The following is an 18,772-nucleotide window of genomic DNA, read 5'->3' as shown; positions in this document are numbered from 1 at the left end:
CCCCAAAAACCTTCTAACGACTTTTTGTCGGTTGGGCGCGGAAACTTTTGCACAGCAGCAGTCTTGTCGGAATCTGGTTTCACGCCCTCAAAACTAATAGCATGGCCAAGAAAGCGGAGCTCCTGGAATCCGAAATGGCATTTCTGTGGTTTTATCGTCAGTTGGGCTGAACGCAGTGCCTGTAGTACCATTCGCAGTCGGTCAAGGTGCTCCTCAAAACTAGCCGCGAAAATGACGACATCGTCAAGATACACTAAGCACGTTTGCCACTTCAGTCCAGAGAGAATGGTGTCCATCATTCGCTGGAAGGTTGCTGGTGCAGAACAGAGACCGAAAGGAAGCACTTTAAATTCATAAAGGCCGTCGGGGGGGACGAACGCTGTTTTCTCTCTGTCCCTTTCGTCCACTTCTATCTGCCAGTCGCCATTCTTGAGGCCAAGCGACGAGAAATATTTGGCATTGCGTAACCGGTCCAATGCGTCGTCGATACGTGGGAGCGGGTATACGTCCCGTTTCGTTACCTGATTTAACTTACGATAATCGACGCAAAAACGCAAGGTGTTGTCTTTTTTCTTCACCAACATTACAGGCGAAGCCCAGGGGCTGGTAGACGGCTGTACCACGTCATCGATAAGCATTTCCTGCACCTGTCTTCGAATAGCCTCTCGTTCCGTTGACGACACTCGGTATGGGTGTTGGGAAATCGGCTTGGTCTCCGCTTCAACCATAATGCGGTGTTTGGCTACTGGGGTACGCCCAACTTTCGAAGACGTTGCAAAGCATCCAGCAAATTCCTGAAGGAGGTCCAGGAGTCGCCGCCGCTCAACCACCGACAGATTGGCATTAATGTCCACAGTTGATATAATGTCGGGTGCATTACATCTGGCTGGTGACGGCGGCGCCAGAGTACAGATGTTCCCTGGCTCAATAAAGTCGGCAACATACGCGATGGCCATTCCTTTCGCAATGTGCTGAAACTCGGTCCCGAAATTCGTAATCCAGAGCTTCGCACAACCATCCCGTAAGCGAACAAGTCCTCTTGCAGCGCAGATCCCTTTCTCAAGAAGCAAGCCCACGTTAGTCTCTGCCAGTACGTCTCGGTCGCATGGTGAGTCACTTTCTACCAAGACCATAAGCACCGTGGCGGGACCGTAACGTCAGCAGCTGTAATACGTAAGGCGGACGTTGATGAACCGTCGACGCTAGATCTCGCAATGGCTTGGCTCGGCGAAAATGTCACTCGTGATTCTTGTAAATTAATTATCGCACCATTAGCCTGTAAGAAGTCCAAGCCGAGTATGACGTCTCGCGAACAGTGGGTAAGTTCAACGAAGTCGCAAACATAAACAAATCCGTCAATTGCAACTCTCGCAACGCATCTTCCAGCCGGGGTAATAAGGTGTCCCCCTGCAGTGCGGATCTGAGGCCCAGTCCACTCGGTCAAAACTTTCATCAATTTCCTGGCTAACCCACTGCCCATAACTGAATAGTCCGCCCCCGTATCAACTAAAGCTGTAATGAGACAATCGTCGATAGAAACTGGTATGTCCGAAACTGCGCACTTAGGTTCATCGTTACATGTCGCCGTCTGATAGCCGTTATCTTGTACTAAACTTGATGAAGGATGTTCAGCACTTCGCTCGTCAGCGGCCTCACCTCCGCAGGTCGCTGTTCCTAGTTTTCCCGAAGCCTCGGGGAGCGGGGGCTCGTCGAGCGGCTAGTGCGGGATGTAGAGGGCCGTGGACTTGGAGAACAATAACGGGAAGAGGTAATGACGCGGGACCCGTATTGTGGGACGTCCGGAGGATTCGTATGCGTCGACAGGTACTCCTCGATTTCGGGTGGTCGTTCACCACTCCGAGGACATCGTGCACGCGGATGGAAGCCACGAAGTCCGGCGCGGCGGTACGGACAGAACCTTAACATGTGACCGGCCTCACCACAGTGGTAACAAAGAGGCTGATTGTCAGGGGTACGCCAGACGTCAGTCCTTCGGAATCGTGCTTCGGCTAGAAGAGGAGGATGGCGTGGGCTAGGATCAAGAGTAGGGGGGTTCACTCTGGCTCTGGGAGAGCCGTACCCACTGTGGTGCTGGTTTGGATGCGGCACAGTGGGGTTCCCTCTTGGAGGATCACAGAGGTTATGCTGCTGAAGCACGGCCGCGTACGTTGGCACACTCGGCGGCGGTGGCTGCACACCAGGCACAGACGGTTCCGGGACGACGGCTTGCCTGACTTCTTCGCGAACGACCTCCGCGAGTGATGGAAGCCTCGACGACGATGTTAGACCCTGTAGCTGAATATGTCTCAGCTCTTCCCTGACCACAGATCGAATCAGCTTCCTTAAGGCGTCATCAGAACCGTTGATGCCGGAACCGTAGACGACCGGTGACATGGCGGACACGTTACGGTTATAGTGCTGAGCCCTGTGTCGAAGTGCTTTTTCTATCGTGGTGGCCTCCGCTAGAAACTCTGATGCTGTGCCAGGTGGATTGCGCACAAGCCCAGCAAATACTTCTTGCTTCCCCCCGCGCATTAGGTGGCGCACTTTCGTCTCCTCTGACATATTTGGATCAGAACGCCTAAAAAGGCGGATCATGTCCTCGTAGAACATTCCAATGCTCTCGTTTGGGGCTTGGATACGAGATTTCAGCGCCGACTCCGCACGCTCTCTTCGGTCGTTGGCGGTGTAGGTCGCCAACAGCTGGCGACGAAAGAGGTCCCATGTTGATAGTGTCGTTTCGTGGTTCACGAACCACGTCCGCGCTGAATCTTCAAGAGCAAAGTAGACATTATAGAGCTTCCTTTGCTCATCCCAGCCGTTGTAATTGGCGACCCGTTCGAATTGGTCCAGCCAGTCTTCAGCGTCCTCATAAAGCTCGCCATGGAAGGACGGTGGCGTTCGAGACTGGAGGACGACGAACTGGGGTGAAGACTCTCCGTTAGAAGCAATGTTCGGGTTGGACCTATGCATGTTGGCCACAGGCGTGCAGGAAAGAGGCCCGAACTCTGGCGACTGACCTCCAAGGCGGCGGCTGCAACTGCGATGGACCGGTGTCAAATCCGTGGTGGCTCCCGGTTGCCCTTGAGGGGTTGCACTCAGCAAAAAGGGAAATCGTACCCAGCACCTCCACCAGAAAATGTAACGAGTACAAGGCAGCAAACACTGATCGGAACAGTTCCACGCGCTACACTCAGTTTTCGTCCTCTTTGTCCTCTGTTCTTCTTGTCCTCTTTTCAGAGAGGCACGCGGTAATATCAACAGGCATGTAGCGTTTTTAATTGCCTATTTACTGTTTTTATTTCTTTTTGCTCCGTATATATTAATGAATTGACTTTTTTTGTGTGGTTTCGCTATTTCTTGCTGCCTCTCAGTTCATGTTCCTTTTTTTTACCAGCCTTCGCTTCTTCCCAAATGCACCTCTAATTCCATTCTTCTGGGTATCTATCAGCGACCGCATGTGAGCACCGGCGGGGAAGCTGTCTTTGAAAATTAGCCATGCTTTCCCTTATCGTCGAGAAAACTGGCAACTGCTTCACTGGAGAAACAGCTACAGTTTTTCAGAGATCTTCTGCTTAAGTTTATTATTGCGTCCTCGACGTTGTCAAGTAGCGGTCACGTAGTTCGCGATTTTACAGGCTTTTCGTATTTTATAAAAAAAAAATTTTCAGCTTTTCTTTCCTTCTTTTCAGCTTCAGCTCCATACGTTCCTGGTCTTCCATAGACGTTCCTTGCTCCCCGCCAACTACCTCGCAGCGTTCTCTCTTTCTCCCTTTCGCCTATAGGGACGAATCCAACCCGTTCCTCTAGGTCAAAGTGCGTTGGAGGCTGCCTTTGTGCGAATTGTTGTACCACATGTAGAGGGAGGTGTACGTGTTTCTCGCAAATGTTGCTGTTATGTTATTTTTACTTCTTTTTTCGTCGCGTTTTTACCCCTCCTCTTCGTTATTTTGCTCTCCCTTTCTCATATGGTACGCCCTTCTCCTTCCTTCCTCTCCAGTTTCTCGGGTTTACAGCCCTTAAAAGACTTTTTGAGGTCGTCCGCGTCTCTCCGCCTTGTGATCGCTCGCTCCCGAACCGACATCATTTCGCTGCACAGAGCTTGGCCGCTTGACTACTTCGCCACGACAGCAGCAGCGACTCTCCCGGAAAATCTCTTCCGGCGCCAACTCTTGGCGCGAGTGCCGCCCCCTGCGTTTTAGGGTTAAAAAAATGGGAGCCCGCCCTTCTGAACTGATATTTGATGCATTGAGACAGGCGCTTTCCTGCGTATACGTAAACTTGCTATAGGTGCATGCGGAGAGTACTTTGCTAAGGCTTTATCATCCGATTCAGAGAATGAACAGAACGATGCAGCGCGGTCTCCAAGATCGGTAAGTAAATTTGTCTCAATATTAGTGTTGAATGCCTGTAGCTAGAAATGGCCCAGTATGCATGTCTGCATCCGCGGTGTGCGCTGCGAGTGCTCACTCACGCTCAAGCTCGCATTCCTTATCACGATCTGGATCATGGCTGAGTACAGACAAGCTCGCATCCAGATCACGAGCTAGGTCGTGAGTGATCCGAACAACTCGATCAGGTACAGATCAGATCTCAGCCGTGACCTATAGGGAGCTTGCATGAAGCGATGCATGCTGGGTATAATCCGCCATGATGTTGTCGCTGGCAGCAGACGACGCAGCACGTCACTCACACTCGTTTGCATGGTCGCGTAGTGCGCGCAAACGATGCAGGCGTGATCAGACAGGCCGACTGCGGGTTCTTCACAATTCCAAAAGTACGTATGCACGAGTGCGAGAAGGCAAAGCATCCCTCTAGCGTTGCCGACTCGAATGGCTCGAAAGGCCAACACTCGGAGACCGACGCTAGTCCGGGAAAGTATCAAACTACTCGCCAGAACTAGAAGTCATGAATGTCGGCGATGCAGCGATGTCGACGGGCGGCCACAGGTCCAGACGAATAGTACAGCCAGTCGTCTGCGCCTATACGTGAACAGGTCCGCGCCGCACTGCTTTGCCTTTCTTCATAGCGCGCCCGATTTCTCGGGCACAGCGTCGACGCGTATGTTCCTCACTGATATCTTGCAAGATCTTGCACGCACGTAAGGACAGCGCATGAAAAGCCGTTTGTTTGCTCGGTGGACCGTCGAAAATGACAAGGCACTCATTCCATTCAGCCTAGCTGGCTGCGCTTCCCGCCGTCTGCTGCCAGCGACAACATCATGGCGGATTATACCCAGCATGCATCGCTTCATGCAAGCTCCCTATATAGTCTGGACTAACATTGAAATTCTGACCCCAGTGAGTCCGCGGGTTCGGGCTCAAATTATGATGAGTGTTTTTCATGACGAAAGTGTGTGCCTTTCTTTCCTCGTTTGCTGGCGGTGGAGGGGAGGAAATATCTTTTTGCCGCGAGAATGCATGCTTGGGCGCATTGGCTTATGTGTCTCGGTGACCGAAAAAAGAGCATATATGTGGAACGTATTTTTGCGTGCGCTTCAACCAGTATTTTGTGCATTTTGCAAACAATATTGCCACTGATATACAGTGAAAGTGGACGGAGACCTAGAACAGCCCTTTCAGTGTACTTTCTTTTTGGCTTCGCGCTCGCCGTTGTCAGATAGGAAGGGGACTTCACACCCGGAAGTGCCGCGTCCCAGGATCACACATTTCATCAACCTAACATCATCTTCAAAATAACGGCCTGAGGGGCGGTGCATGATGCCCTTTCTTGTTAGTGTCTTTGTTGCGCCGCCGTTCATTCTATGATCATCTGTACATCATCCATCCGACGCCCCCGGCAAGGCCTCCTCCCCCTCCCAGATAAGGGGGGGGGGGGAGAGTTTTTTTGTTATGGGGCGAAGGTCCTGTTGCTGATTTCCAGATGTACACGCATTACGGTGCAGGGTGCTGGTCCTCGCCGCTGTACCAGCGTATAGGTCTCAAGCCAAGGCTCAAAGTTAGGGGGTCTCAGACCAAGCTTCCACCTGTATTTAAGAAAGGTGTCCCCCCCCCCCCCCCTTGTTTCCCGCCCCGCCCCGTTCCCTGCATTAAAATGTATTGTCAGAACATTCTTCTCTGTTGTTTCGGCAGTTTCACAGTATTTTTTTTATCAGGTAGGAAACAATTAAGGTATTATCTAAAAAACCCGATGAGAGAAATAATTTCTCCTCAGATTTTCAAAACAAATTCTCTCCTTTGTAAAAAACTGTGTACGACGCAGGCCACCAGCCGCTTCTTTCTCTATATATATTTCCCTTTTCCTCTGTGCTTGACCTCTTCAATGGCGCCAGACTTTAGGCACTGCTCCTAGTACATATTCGGCATGCTTTTTCCATGGCTGTGCGGTAGGATATGGAGGAGGTAGGGTTTAACGGGAAATATCCCATTCTCTCTATCTGCATGTAAAGAAGTTATTTCCTTATTACTTATACCTACGACGGACGGTTGCACTGCACTGCGAGATGCGTGTTGTGCCGGCGTTCGATCTTGGGAGGTCGGTGCATGCAGGATCGAAGGCAGCGCAAATGCTAGGAATAGCTCGTTTACATTATACGAGTAGATCGAGGTGGCAGTTCAGTGCAAAACGAAAGCTGCTCGTGAATTGGTGTGCGTCGCTTGCAGCGGTACCAGCCGCACACAACCCTGAGTGAATACAGTGGTGAAAGTCACCGTGGGAATGCTATACTACATATTTAAGAAGAATGCGGACATACAGATATGAATTAAACCATGGGCCTAAATCAACTTCAGCTGTACCGTCATCAAGAGGCGAATGCATACCATAAAAACCCGTGTTATTATACGGGCCCGCATATAATATACGAATTGTAATTTAGGAATACCAAAAGCTGGAGAAAAGTTTTCATCCGCGTATAATACGGACGAGGAAATATCAACAAAAATGTTTATTTGCACTACATTTCGTTTTCCCTCGAATCGTACGCGCTTTCGCGTCCGCACCAGTCATTGAATATAGTGTCGCGAACCTTCATATGTGCCGGTGCTGGTTCACTCTTGTCGCGCCGTCATGCTTAAACTGAGAACTTCACGCAACGTGAGGAGAATACCAGATTTGCCCAGCTATCGTAAGCCTCCTACTGTTCTAACTTCCAGCTCTAGAGGCAGTGCACGAGCTGTCGCCAATCATCCGCCGCGTTCTGCCCTTCACGAAGAAAAGCCCAGTAAAGCCTAAAACAGACTGAAAAGTTATCAAGACTCATTTTCAAGGCGCTGTAGTTTTAAAACAGTGCGATATATGCGCGTGGGAGTTACCTGGCGGCCGGCATGGACGATAGAAATGCTCATTCAAACAAAACTTTACGAACAATTTTCTCGTATCGTATCGTGCCCTGCTCTGTCAGCTGGCGTTTCAGAATCGCGCAACCGTCTGGAGTCCAACATATGTATCCTCCTGCGCGCGCTGCACTGATCCAACACTACGGTCCTTAAAACTGCAGCTCTCTAGATGCTCAATGTGAAAAGCAGCTCCGGCATGACAAACGAACGAATATGAACTGCGTACCTTTGCAACGATGGCGCAGACGATATATCCGGCCATCGTGGTGGCTCACATCGGCCATCTGCAATGGTGCGCAATTTGTTTTGGTTCGTTTGCTATTCCGTTTGAGAGCTGCCTAATTAGCATAGAGTGTAAGCTGTTCAGTTTCAAAGACCGGATACTATATAGACCTATGGAGCGCACAGTAGCTTTTGCGGTTCGAAGAAACACCTTGCAGCTGCACAGCACGTACTTATCGTGCCGATTTTTTTTTTTTAACTGATAGCTTCTAAATATCAATGCATATTAATTTTGTCACAGTGCTCTTCAAAAGTACACGCCAACTGTGTCGACATAAAGCCGGTGAAACGAGAAGAATTGAGTTCTGCCTCTGTGACGCTCCCGCGTGGTCAGTGGCGACCCCCACTCGCACGTATCGCGGTGTTTTAAAAATGCATCGCCTTCGAAATGAGGTTTCATGAAATGAGAGTGTAGCTGCAGACCTTTCTTCATGGCACGCTGACATCGTGCTTACACTGTGCAGTCATAAAAATGCGTTTAAGACATTTGCTTACGAGTATTCATATATTGGGCGCATTGCCTCTCGCATGGAGCGCATACCAAGCACCGCGCGCAGGCGCGCGCCGTGTGCGCCCAAGAATTGCGCCAAGAATTGCGAGGAATAAAGTGCATTACTACTACTACTAGATTCAGGCTTTTCACGATCGTTATCATCCGGCACGTTGTCATATGCGGCAGCTGTGTGGCCAGCATAGCTAGAGAAGTAAGTGATAGGTATGAGAGATCGTTAAGGTGTGCTCGGCATGCTTCCGGTCGCGTTTGCGTCGCGGACACCGTGGTAGTCATGTCGCGACGATCGCAGTGTCAACGTGCTGAACACATCCTCTAGATAGCGCTGATTAATAGTTTGTAACTGCGAATTTAGACAAGTTTGTTGGGATCCGCATAGAGTTCGAGGCGAAAATCTGACATGATAAAATCGGGGGAAGAAATGTATTATACGTGGGTTTTTACAGTGCGTATGTATGCGTTTTTGTTTATGTGTGTTGACAAGTTTTTATATTAAACGTGTGTTAGATAACAAAGCAAAATTCACACGGACTCACATTACGAAAAATGATACACACACACACACATACACACACACACACGAAAAAACAATTAATACTTTCCACCTAATATAATTCTACCTAAGATAGAGTAAGTCCAAACAATTGAGCTAGCTGTGAGTCTAATTTTCACGAGTTAGATGAGACAGCTGGTGTGAGCATGAATATGAGGGGGCTAGTTCACAGGTTGGCCAAAATTTTGTCAGTGAGCTTGAGTAAGCAGTCGTTTTGCCTGTGACAGCAAATGGCGGCCAACTTGTGTGCAACTTTGTAATTCATAGATAACCTTTGCACCTCTCTGGAATGTTTTGACTGGTGTTGTTTGCATACTGGTACGTAATCTTACCACATATGATCCCTGCTGTCTGTAAATTTTCAACCATGGGCTCTTTCAGTGAGAAATCATGTCTTTGCGATAGTGCTGTATTTTGTATTGAAGTAATTAGACGGTTTCTTCGTTGGTCAACAGCCACGATAGATGATGTTTGAGGTGGAACTAAGTCATATGGCATCTTTGAATGACATTCATGACGTCTGTCGAGGATTGTTGCAGAATCTGTGTAAAATGTTAAGCAACTACTTTGGCATTTTACATGGTTTGCTAGTATTTCAAGGAATGTTGGCATGTTGGTGATGTGGCTTTCATATATTTTCATGTATAGTAGTGGGATTCCAGTTGGAAACAGTGAAGGTTTTGCAAGTGTAAAGACACTTGCAGCATGTAAAAGTCTCACGAGTATTTAGAAAATGTAGAACGAGTCAAATAGAAGTTTATTCTACATATTCTCTGCCTTGCTTATTCACTTTTCAGAAAAAGGAAGAGGTCGAAGCCTCATCATCTTTTCTGCATAGTTATTTTTACTAAAGAAAAGGATTCACTATGTGCTGTGCCAACAAACTGGCTCTCGAAGTCCAAAGTACGGTGCTCGTGGCCGCCAAAAGGTACAGGAAGGTCAGCCATTGAACAGATGGCGAGGAGGAGAGTGGTGCCATTATTGAATTGGCAACGTTGCCCTTGCATGGTGTTAGGATATGCAGGTAAGAAAAGAGATGTGCTTTGAGTAACTCACAACATTCTTTTTGAGTGTTTTAATCCTTCCCCTAGCATAGCGTTGAAGAAAAGAGCTAAGGTATGGACTGTAATAATGACTGGAAACATTGCAGAGCAGTACTCAGCTGTTTGAAGTGCACCCACTGCTAGAGTGCTCATATTTCAGTTTATTTAAGGGAGTACCATCGAGTGGAAGTAGATTAAAAAATTGGGGGGGGGGAGGTTGTGGGGAGGTGGATGCTTATCTAGTTCTTTGGAACAGCTTTAGTGGTTCTCCCTTTTTTCACAAAAGTTTTGCGACCAAGTTTTGTCTGCTATAGCCTAAGCATTTCCAGCATGTAGTGTACAGGTTAAAGGCACTCCTGTGGACAGTAGTTGTATTTGCAATTAACTTCTGGTCTCGGTGATACTAGCATGGCTCTTCGTTGGTAGGTAAAATTTGTTTCTGCGGGATATATAAGTAATCCTATTAGAAGCAGAAGGGCTAGTGTAAAAGATGTTTGTTATGACGCATACTCAACATATGTTTTTCTGCACAAATCTGATGAGGCACACAAATATTGGCAAGTATCCTTCACCGTTTCCAGCTGCCATGGCAGCACAGTGGTTATTGCACTGAGCTGGTGACCTGAAAGGAATGGGTTTGATCTTTCTGTCACAGATTGCTAGAGGCTGGTGTACTATGTGCTGTTTGTATAATCAAAGAACAACAGATGGTTGAAATTATCAAATGTCCTTTCATCAAATGCCATTAAACATACTTTTTATTCCAGAGAAGTCTTTTTCGTCATCGGGTCAAATAGAACATTTAGTTTTTATTTCTCACAATGGTTAATTTTGAGGATCAAGTTTGGAAAGTAATTTTTGGAAGAGAGAGTTTTAATTACATACTCATCAGCTAGGTGATACTTTTCTTGCAAGGTGACTTGTAAGTCGTGTTGGCCAAGTTGTGATTTTGTTGACACAGGAAAAATTTTTCTCAGCGGTACCGTGTGTGACTTGGTCCATTTTATGGAAGTTTGATTAAAGGGAAAAATTAGTGAACTGGGTTCATCATGTCTGCACCATGACTTGTTGTATTTGTAATTGTGCAGCAAGGTCAAAGTAAGTGCAGATACATTATGCCGTTCAAAAATAGTACATTGGCCCTTATAAGTTTCAGTTACAGTAACAACTTACCTGGCTATTAATATATTTACAGAGGCTTTAAGGGAGCCTTCCTTGTCCTGTCAAAACGCTACGCTTCTCGTTGAGTTAATAATGCAACAGGTCAGCTACTGGGAAGATATTCTTAATGAAATTGCAGTCATCAACAATGCTTTGAAGTGGAAGTCTGCAATTTTCAAATATTTTTGTATCTTGCCAGAATCCTGAACTCAAATTACTGGCAAATTCTAACTTCTGTCAGTTGTGGATTTCTATGAGGGAAGCTGAGTTTCAACCTGGCAGTGTTTAATGTGCCACTAGGGTTGCTGAAAGGATGCTACTCAGTGCTATTCCATGTCTAATTTTCATGTCCTTATCTTTCATAATCTAGTCTCCTATGCCAGAGCCTGCGATAAAATGGCACTCGCTGAACATACCTCCCACTTGGACTCTACCGAGTCCAGTGACGAAGAGTGTGCTCTGGGAATCAGGCATAGAAGTACTATTGCATTGCCAATCAAACTTCTGCCTTTATACACATAGGTGGCCTAAGTGTGTCTGTTGAATATTTTTAAAATTCTGCTTCATCTTTGCTGAAACACCTATTATATTTGTTCAATATTGCGTGCTTTCAAAAAGTGACAGGGGCAGGGCAGTTACACATCGTTGGTAACATTAATGATTTTTACACATTTACTATTGAATTAATTTTTCAGATCGGCAAGACATGGACATTTCGCGCTCGCAGCAACGTGAGTAGACCACTTGAATTTCGTATAATGCTGGTTTTATTTTCAGGTGGCATTCACAATTTTTGTGGCTGCTGTGAATCACCCTTAGTCATAATATTGCAGTTCCAGAAAATAGTTTCAAAAACTGTGAATATGGGGGAATTTTGCCAGTCTTGCAAATTTAATATCATATACGGATTTTGAAAATAATTACTTGAAACCTCCATCCCTAGGATTTATTGTACATTGTGCAAATGCTCAAAACATTTGTTAGATGCGTTGAGCTTATTCACTTAGTCTTTAAAGCCATTATATGGTCTCGGTAATGTAATACCATTATGTTATGAAGTGAGGCTCCAAGTCCATGATGCCTGGGGCTTTGTTGCAAAATAAGCCTAAAAGCATGCGACACTACAAGTGGAAATAGTGACCCCACTTACCACTGTACAGTCCCACTTCTTTCTTAATTTTAACACTACAGTGTCAATATTGTAATGCAACAAATTTCTATAATTGGCCTTTGTGAGTATTTGAGTGAAATTTAGAAGCTTTGCATAGACTATCTTTTACAAATAATTTTAAAAAGCACTGTTTGCAACAGCTCAAAGCCAATGCGGGCAACAGCTAGGTCAACATACATTTGTAGTAGCAATCTTTCAATTGATGTCAACTAGCCTTTCCAGGTGCACCTTCTCACTGGGCGTTCCAAGTGACACAGAAAGTACGGGATGTGGTGGAGTGCCGTAGCAACTTATTTTCTTCTCGTCGAACCTTGATATAACCAACCTCAATGTAACGTAATTCGCGATGTAACATTTTTTTTTAAATTTTCCAATCTCTGCCCCATTAAAATCATGTATTTTTTTTCGAGATTTAAACGAAATAATTTTGTGGCGCACTTTCAATTTAACGAAGTCGCAGCCGCGCATTGCAGCCACCTTAATTGACAATCGGATGAGAACAAACTTTAGCCGAAATACCGCGTTTTGCATCCAAGTCAATTTGAGGGGAGGGTTAAATACACAAGAAGTAGATTTTTTTTTACGACAGTCGTCCATCCTTCCACCTATCAGTCATCAAATCGCGGTCAGTCGCGATCAACTTCTTTTAGCATCCTGCGCTTCAAAAATCGCTGCAACTCCGCCAAGTCTCTCCCCCCCCCCGCCCTTTTCACTCCACCACTGGAGCTGTAACGCACACCGTGAAGTTGTCGCTGCGCGGAATCTAGAGAACAAAACTGGATTGGGCGCGCAGGTGTACAATGAAGGGAAGCATAACGACTGGCGTTCTTTTTTTTTAAGTTGTCAGGGCGAAAATGGGAGGCAAGTTCATTATGCGGGTAAATAGGTACGTTGGTACGTTGCCGCGCTGGCATGGGCGCTGCACTCGCTCTTTGCTCACATAAAAAAAATGACGTGTTCGCGTCTGTTTGCTATCACCCATTGTCCTCTTGATATACAGAACAACATCCGGTACCCTTGTTAGCGTTATTATTGCTAGAATTTCTTGCTTATTTCCTGAATTCGTAATTGGCAAGTTCCCATCTACTAGCAGTGTTCTACTAACCTGTTACTTTATTTGGGTGGCTAGAACAAGGGAGCCTCAACGTAACGAAACTCGCGATTGAACAAAATTTTCATCTGCAAGTAGAATTTCATATATCGAGGTTCTACATTCGCATGCAGGCAAGGTACGAGTTGAGAGGGCAAGAGTGAGAGCATCATTTTTATCACTCATATCTTCTGTGATGGGGATGTCAGGAGGAGGAGGAGGAGGAGGAAAAAACTTTATTTGCAGAAGAATTCGAGGCACGCAGGCCTTCTGGGCCTCCGCACAACCCCACTCACGATCTAAACGTTCATATTATGTTTATCCATGACGTATGCGGCCCGGCTGACGGCGATCGTCTGCCTGGCCGGGTCCGCTGATCGCAGTGAGGTCTCCCAGCCCTCCCAGGTTCGGAGAGGCGCCGGCCCGGCGGGGGGAGGAGACGCAGGGCACGATAAAAGAATGGGGGTAAGAGTGGCCTTGGGGTGGGAGCACAAAGTGCATATGGAGGATACCGGCTTAAATTTGGAAAGTAGAGCTGGTGTCGGTAGAGTTCGTGTCTACAGACGACGCCAGAATGACTGCTCTCTGATAGTGAGGGATGGGTGGGGTGACGGATAGATGAGGCGCTCAGCGCGGGAGTTTGCGGTGAACTCAGCAAACGAGTGCATACGATCCTTCGAGAAATCCCCCATGAGGTCCGCCTGTGCCCGGTTTCTAGACCCTCGGGCTAAGTAGTCGGCAGCCTCGCTGCCGGGATTTCCCGAGTGCGCAGGCACCCAGATGAGCTCAATCCGTCGGGGGAGGTGGGAGGTGGGCATGTGCAGCAAGCGGTGCGCCGGAGGATGAACCCGGCCCCTGGCATAATTTAGAATGGCAGTTTTTGAATCACTGAGTATATAACTGGCACCGGTGTATGCCAGAGCAATAGCTATAGCGGTCTCCTCGGCTTCTTCAGGGGTCGTGCCTGAAGGAAGCTCAATAGTTAAGGGGGAAATGGGGGGTTGTGGACAACTACAGTGGCTCCGCTCTCATCGCAGGCGGCATCTACCCAAACGGCATCAGGCTCATTCCCGTACCATTTGAGCAGCGCTGCCGCGCGCGCGCCTTCCTGCGACCTTGGTCATAGTGGGGGTGCATGTTCCGCGGTAATGGTTTGACATAGATTGAAGTGTAAATGTGGCTAGGGAGTGTTAATAGGGATGAATTGTTTGCAGGAATAGTGATGCTCAGCTTAGTGATTATATGTCGTCCGGTAGTTGTAGCTGATGGAAATATGGGAGAAGCCTTCGCCCTGCAGTGGGTATAATCAGGCTGATGATGATTATGATGATGATGAGTTGTAGCAGCTAATCTGAGGTATTCTGCTTCTAAATGGGCCTCTCGAAGTTCGTGTATTGCATTATAGACTCCAAGTTCGAGCAGTCTCTCGTTACTAGTGCTTTTCGGTAATTTAAGTGCTGCCTTTGTTGCTTGCCGAATTAATGAGTCTATTTGCTGGACCTCACTACATGATAGTTTGAGGTATGATGTAGCATAAAGAATTCTGCTGAGGGTATAGGCGTGCACTACTCGAAGTGTGTCCGCCTCTTGAAGCCCATGTGCGCGTCCTGTCACCCTTTTTATGATTTGTGTGGTGTTTGCAACGGCCTTTTTGAGCCGCTTAATTGTGTCGACGTTCTTTCCATCCTGTTGCAGGTATAGTCCCAGAATGCAGATGGTATGAACCTGTGGTACTTGTCTTCCCTGAATTCGAATTTCTATGGGGCTTTGGTAGGTCCGTCCTTTAGGGTGTATGATTAGTAATTCTGATTTTTCTGGGGAGCACTCTAATCCGATTGTTGCGGTAACCTTGGCTATCGTGTCGGCTGCTGTTTGTAGCGCGTCTTCGATTTCACCGTCTGATCCGTGTGTTGTCCAGAGTGTGATGTCATCGGCGTATATGGTGTGACCGAGATGAGAGATTTTCTGTAGTTCTGCGGTTAAGGGGATAAGGGTAATGTTGAACAGAAACGGGGAAAGAACGGAGCCTTGCGGCGTCCCCACGTTCGCAAGCGTGTACGGTGAGGTGTGGAGATTGTCGATGTGAAGTGTGGCTGTCCTGTGCTGAAGGAAGGCTCTTATGTAGTTGTAAACCCTAGGACCAGTTTGAATGTTTATGAGTACCTGTAGGATTGGTGTGTGTTGTACATTATCAAACGCTTTTTTGAGATCTATTGCTAGTATCGCCTTAGTATGCGTTGGTATATGTAAGTGAAGCACTGCTGACGTTAGCTGCAGCATAGCGTCCTGCGTAGATAGACGGGGTCTGAAACCGACCATTGAGTGCGGGTATTGGTCCGTGTCATCCATGTATGCAGTTAACCGAGCTAGTATAACCTGTTCAAAGAGTTTTCCTAAGTTTGAGGTGAGCGATATTGGGCGCATACTCGCTAGGGAAATTGGCTTATTGGGTTTTGGTATGAGAATTACTTTCCCGTGTGTCCATTCTGCTGGGAGAGTCCCTTCTTCCCAGTGTTTGTTATAGAGGTCCGTTAGTTGCTCCAATGATTTATCATCTAGATTTCTTAGCACCGCATGTGAAACCTGATCTTCGCCTGGCGTTGTGTTCTTGAGCTTGTGAAGTGCTGCCCGTATTTCTGATGTCGTTATTGCAGCATCTAATATATCATTTGGTCCTTCTGCATACGAGGGAAGGGATTGTGGTTGACCCGGGGTGGTGTGCATATGCTTTAGAGTAGCTAGTAGGGAATCTGTGTCATCTCTGTGTTGATGGGTTAGTCTAGCTATTATGTTTCGTGTATATGTCTTGCTCTGGGTTGGGTCCAGAAGGTGCCCAAGTAGGTGCCATGCACGCTTTGTGGTGAGATTTCCTTTTAGCCCTTCACATATTTGTGTCCAATTCTGCTGAAACAATTGCGCTCCATAGTCTTCAATTTGGTTGGCCAGATCATTAATCTTCTGCTTAAGTTTGCGGTTGTGCTTCTGTGTGGCATACCGTTTATTTAAACTACTGTGGGCCTCAAGTAAATGCGCCATTCTGGCATCTAACGTTGGCACATCTTCGTTTGTATCAATGATCTGCGCATTATTTTCCTGGTCCTGAAGTAGTTGTCGCACCCATTGCCTTAATTCTATGTTGTCTTCAGCAGGGGTGTTTTGTCCTTTTCGAAAATTTTCCCAGTTAACCAAACGATGCTTTTATGTCTTTGGCGTGCACTGTGGTCCCTCAAGGGTTAGGGCGATGATATAATGATCGCTGCCTTATGTGTGTCCGGTTCGTTCCCATTTCAGGTGCGGGATGTGTCTGCCGAGCGTGAGATCTGGGCTGGTATCCATAATACCAACTGTACCCTGTCTGGTGGGCATTACCAACTGTACCCTGTCTGGTGGGCATTTCAAAATCAATATGTACGGATAGCTGTGACTGCTGTATCTGATTGGACAGAACCTCTCCTCTGCTGTTTGTACGGCTGTATCCCCAATCAGTTTTGGTCCCCCGCTATTAATAAAGGTGTTTTCTTGGCTTCCTTTGCTATTGTCCTAATTAGATTCGCGCAACGAGATGCGGGGATACTAGGAGGGTTGCATATATTGGAGACTATTAATGATTCTTTAGTAACATTATTCGGTACAATTTCTACGGTAATGTGTGCTACCTCGTGTGTGTAGTCGTGTATTGTGTGTCTTAGTGTGCGTCTGATGTAGGATGTAACCACGAGCTTGTCCACGCTAGGTGCATGGTATGCTGTATATCCTGGCATGTTGAGTGCTATACGAGTTTCTTGTAGAAGTATAAGGTCTGGGGGTGACGAGTTGCTAGTAATGAGTTGCACTAGAGGGTCCCGCTTTCGCTTAATGCTCCGGCAGTTCCAATTCCAGATTATTAGTGGGTTGTTGTTGCCCTTAAGAACTGGAGGATGAGCTGCCATCATGCTGCACTTGGGGTGCTACAGAGGGGGGTATTGGTGGTTGGATAGAGGGATAGCTTGGTGGGTGGATAGAGGGATGGCTTGGGAAGAGAGAAATGGGGGATGGTTGGAGAGGGACTGTTGCATTGTTGGTTTGTGCACATTTTATTAGAAAATACCTTATCATGGTGTCCTTACTGGTCTTTTGTCACAGAAAATCTGGCAGTATCAGTGTTTTCCACGAGGAAAAAAATCCCTCTGAAAGAGGGTATAATATAATTTGATCAGGTCAAAAATATTTGACATGGTGCCATATTTGTGTCTGGTTGCTGCCATCAAGGAAAAGAAATTGAGCTAAAATATTTCAACTAATTTTGACAAGGGATGAGAATTGAACCCTGGCCATTTTCTTGAGATAGGCATGCTACCCGCAGGAAGCAAAGCTTGTTTTTTTTAGCATGACAACATGTTTACATGCATGCGTTTACATGCATCCAGCTTAAAGTAATGAAGTTTTGTGGCCTGTAATATATAGAGACAGCTCTTTACAGGCAACAAAGCTTCATTGCTTTAAGCTGGATACAAGTGATGTAATGAATGCATGATCTGAATGAGACGCAATAACAGTAACAGTCCAGGCGTTGAAAGAAAGTTAACAAAAGCTTGCTTCTCCGTTGCGTAACCAGTCTGATTTAAACCAAAGTGTGATACCTTTAGACTTATGAGTGCACTGAAAAGGATGCATGTTGTTGTTCTGTAATCATGGATTTTGAATATTTATTTCAGGGATCAACACACGCGTCGTCCAGCTCCTGATGGAGATTAGAGCCGACATAAAAGAGTTGAAGGGCAATCATGCCGCTACACTTCAGGACTGCCTCAAAGATGAGCTGGCCCACCTGCATTCCATTGAAGAGCTGGAAAACCTGGAGGACAGCCTAGAGGATGACAACAATAAAGCTCTCATGGTAATCCAAGCTTTGGAGTGCTTGTGCCATGTAGCACAAGCAATGTTTCTTCCCTTGCATGTTTTTCTATTCTCTTTTGTAAACATTGCATGGTTGTGAAATCAGCAATGATCATTACCTGCTGCTTCCTCGGTTCGTCTGTTAATTTAATATTTTTGGGTTAAATGGAGCTTGCTGCAAGTAGTGCAGTGCAGTAGTGGGTATAGACTTATGTTTAGAATTTAAAAGCAGGCAGCATGCAGAGGTGGAAATTGATAAGATGAACAACACCGTCGCCACCTCATTTAGAGTTATGTTTGGCTTCTCTTTTTCTTTTCTTTGTACTCTGTATTTCTTTATTATAAGTATTTTAATAAATATTTAAATAAATGTTTTAGTGTACAGTAAAATCTAATTTATTTGAACCTAACAGAACTGGAAAAAGATTTGAATTATCGAATGGCCTTACTGTGCTGACAGAACTGCTTGTGTTGCAGTACATTTATATGAAAACAAATTGGGCTATGATCATATGCCTGTTGAAAAAGAACGCCATACCAATGACTATTTCTTGCATTCACATCAATGATGTATTACGTGCATACCATCGGGAGCATCAAAGCAGAGTAAGAGGAGGAAAGGAAGGGAGGGAGTGAGCACAACTGTGAAATTTTAAGGCACTCCCTAGTATCCTTCGTGTTGCAATACAGTAGTGGGGATGTCTCATCACAAGCAGCTTGAACAGTACTTGACGAGCGCACATTTTTGGAGCAGTGGAAGAAATACATGGATGGAAGCACAGAAAATG

General features: G+C 46.4%; 1 protein-coding gene across 3 annotated transcripts in view; it reads left to right on the top strand.

The window, feature by feature from the left end:
- The window catches only part of LOC146193504 (uncharacterized), a 129,149-nt gene that overhangs the window by 105,072 nt on the left and 5,305 nt on the right, over window positions 1-18,772 (top strand). The window contains exons 2-5 of one of the 3 annotated variants that reach the window (XM_084600102.1): window positions 9,442-9,668; window positions 11,544-11,579; window positions 16,401-16,467; window positions 17,804-17,985. In XM_084600102.1, the coding sequence (XP_084456228.1) occupies window positions 9,663-9,668; window positions 11,544-11,579; window positions 16,401-16,467; window positions 17,804-17,985 (291 nt within the window). In that variant the 5' untranslated portion in view covers window positions 9,442-9,662. Of the gene's footprint in view, window positions 1-9,441; window positions 9,669-11,543; window positions 11,580-16,400; window positions 16,496-17,803; window positions 17,986-18,772 lie in introns of all 3 variants that reach the window. The other 2 variants (XM_084600103.1, XM_084600104.1) reach the window with 2 other exon arrangements.

The sequence above is a fragment of the Amblyomma maculatum genome, chromosome 4 (assembly GCF_055883805.1).
Source record: "Amblyomma maculatum isolate TAMU_Amacu chromosome 4, ASM5588380v1, whole genome shotgun sequence".
Taxonomy (NCBI): domain Eukaryota; kingdom Metazoa; phylum Arthropoda; class Arachnida; order Ixodida; family Ixodidae; genus Amblyomma; species Amblyomma maculatum.
Note: the sequence above shows the minus strand (reverse complement) of the source record. Positions and strands in the feature narration are given on the sequence as shown.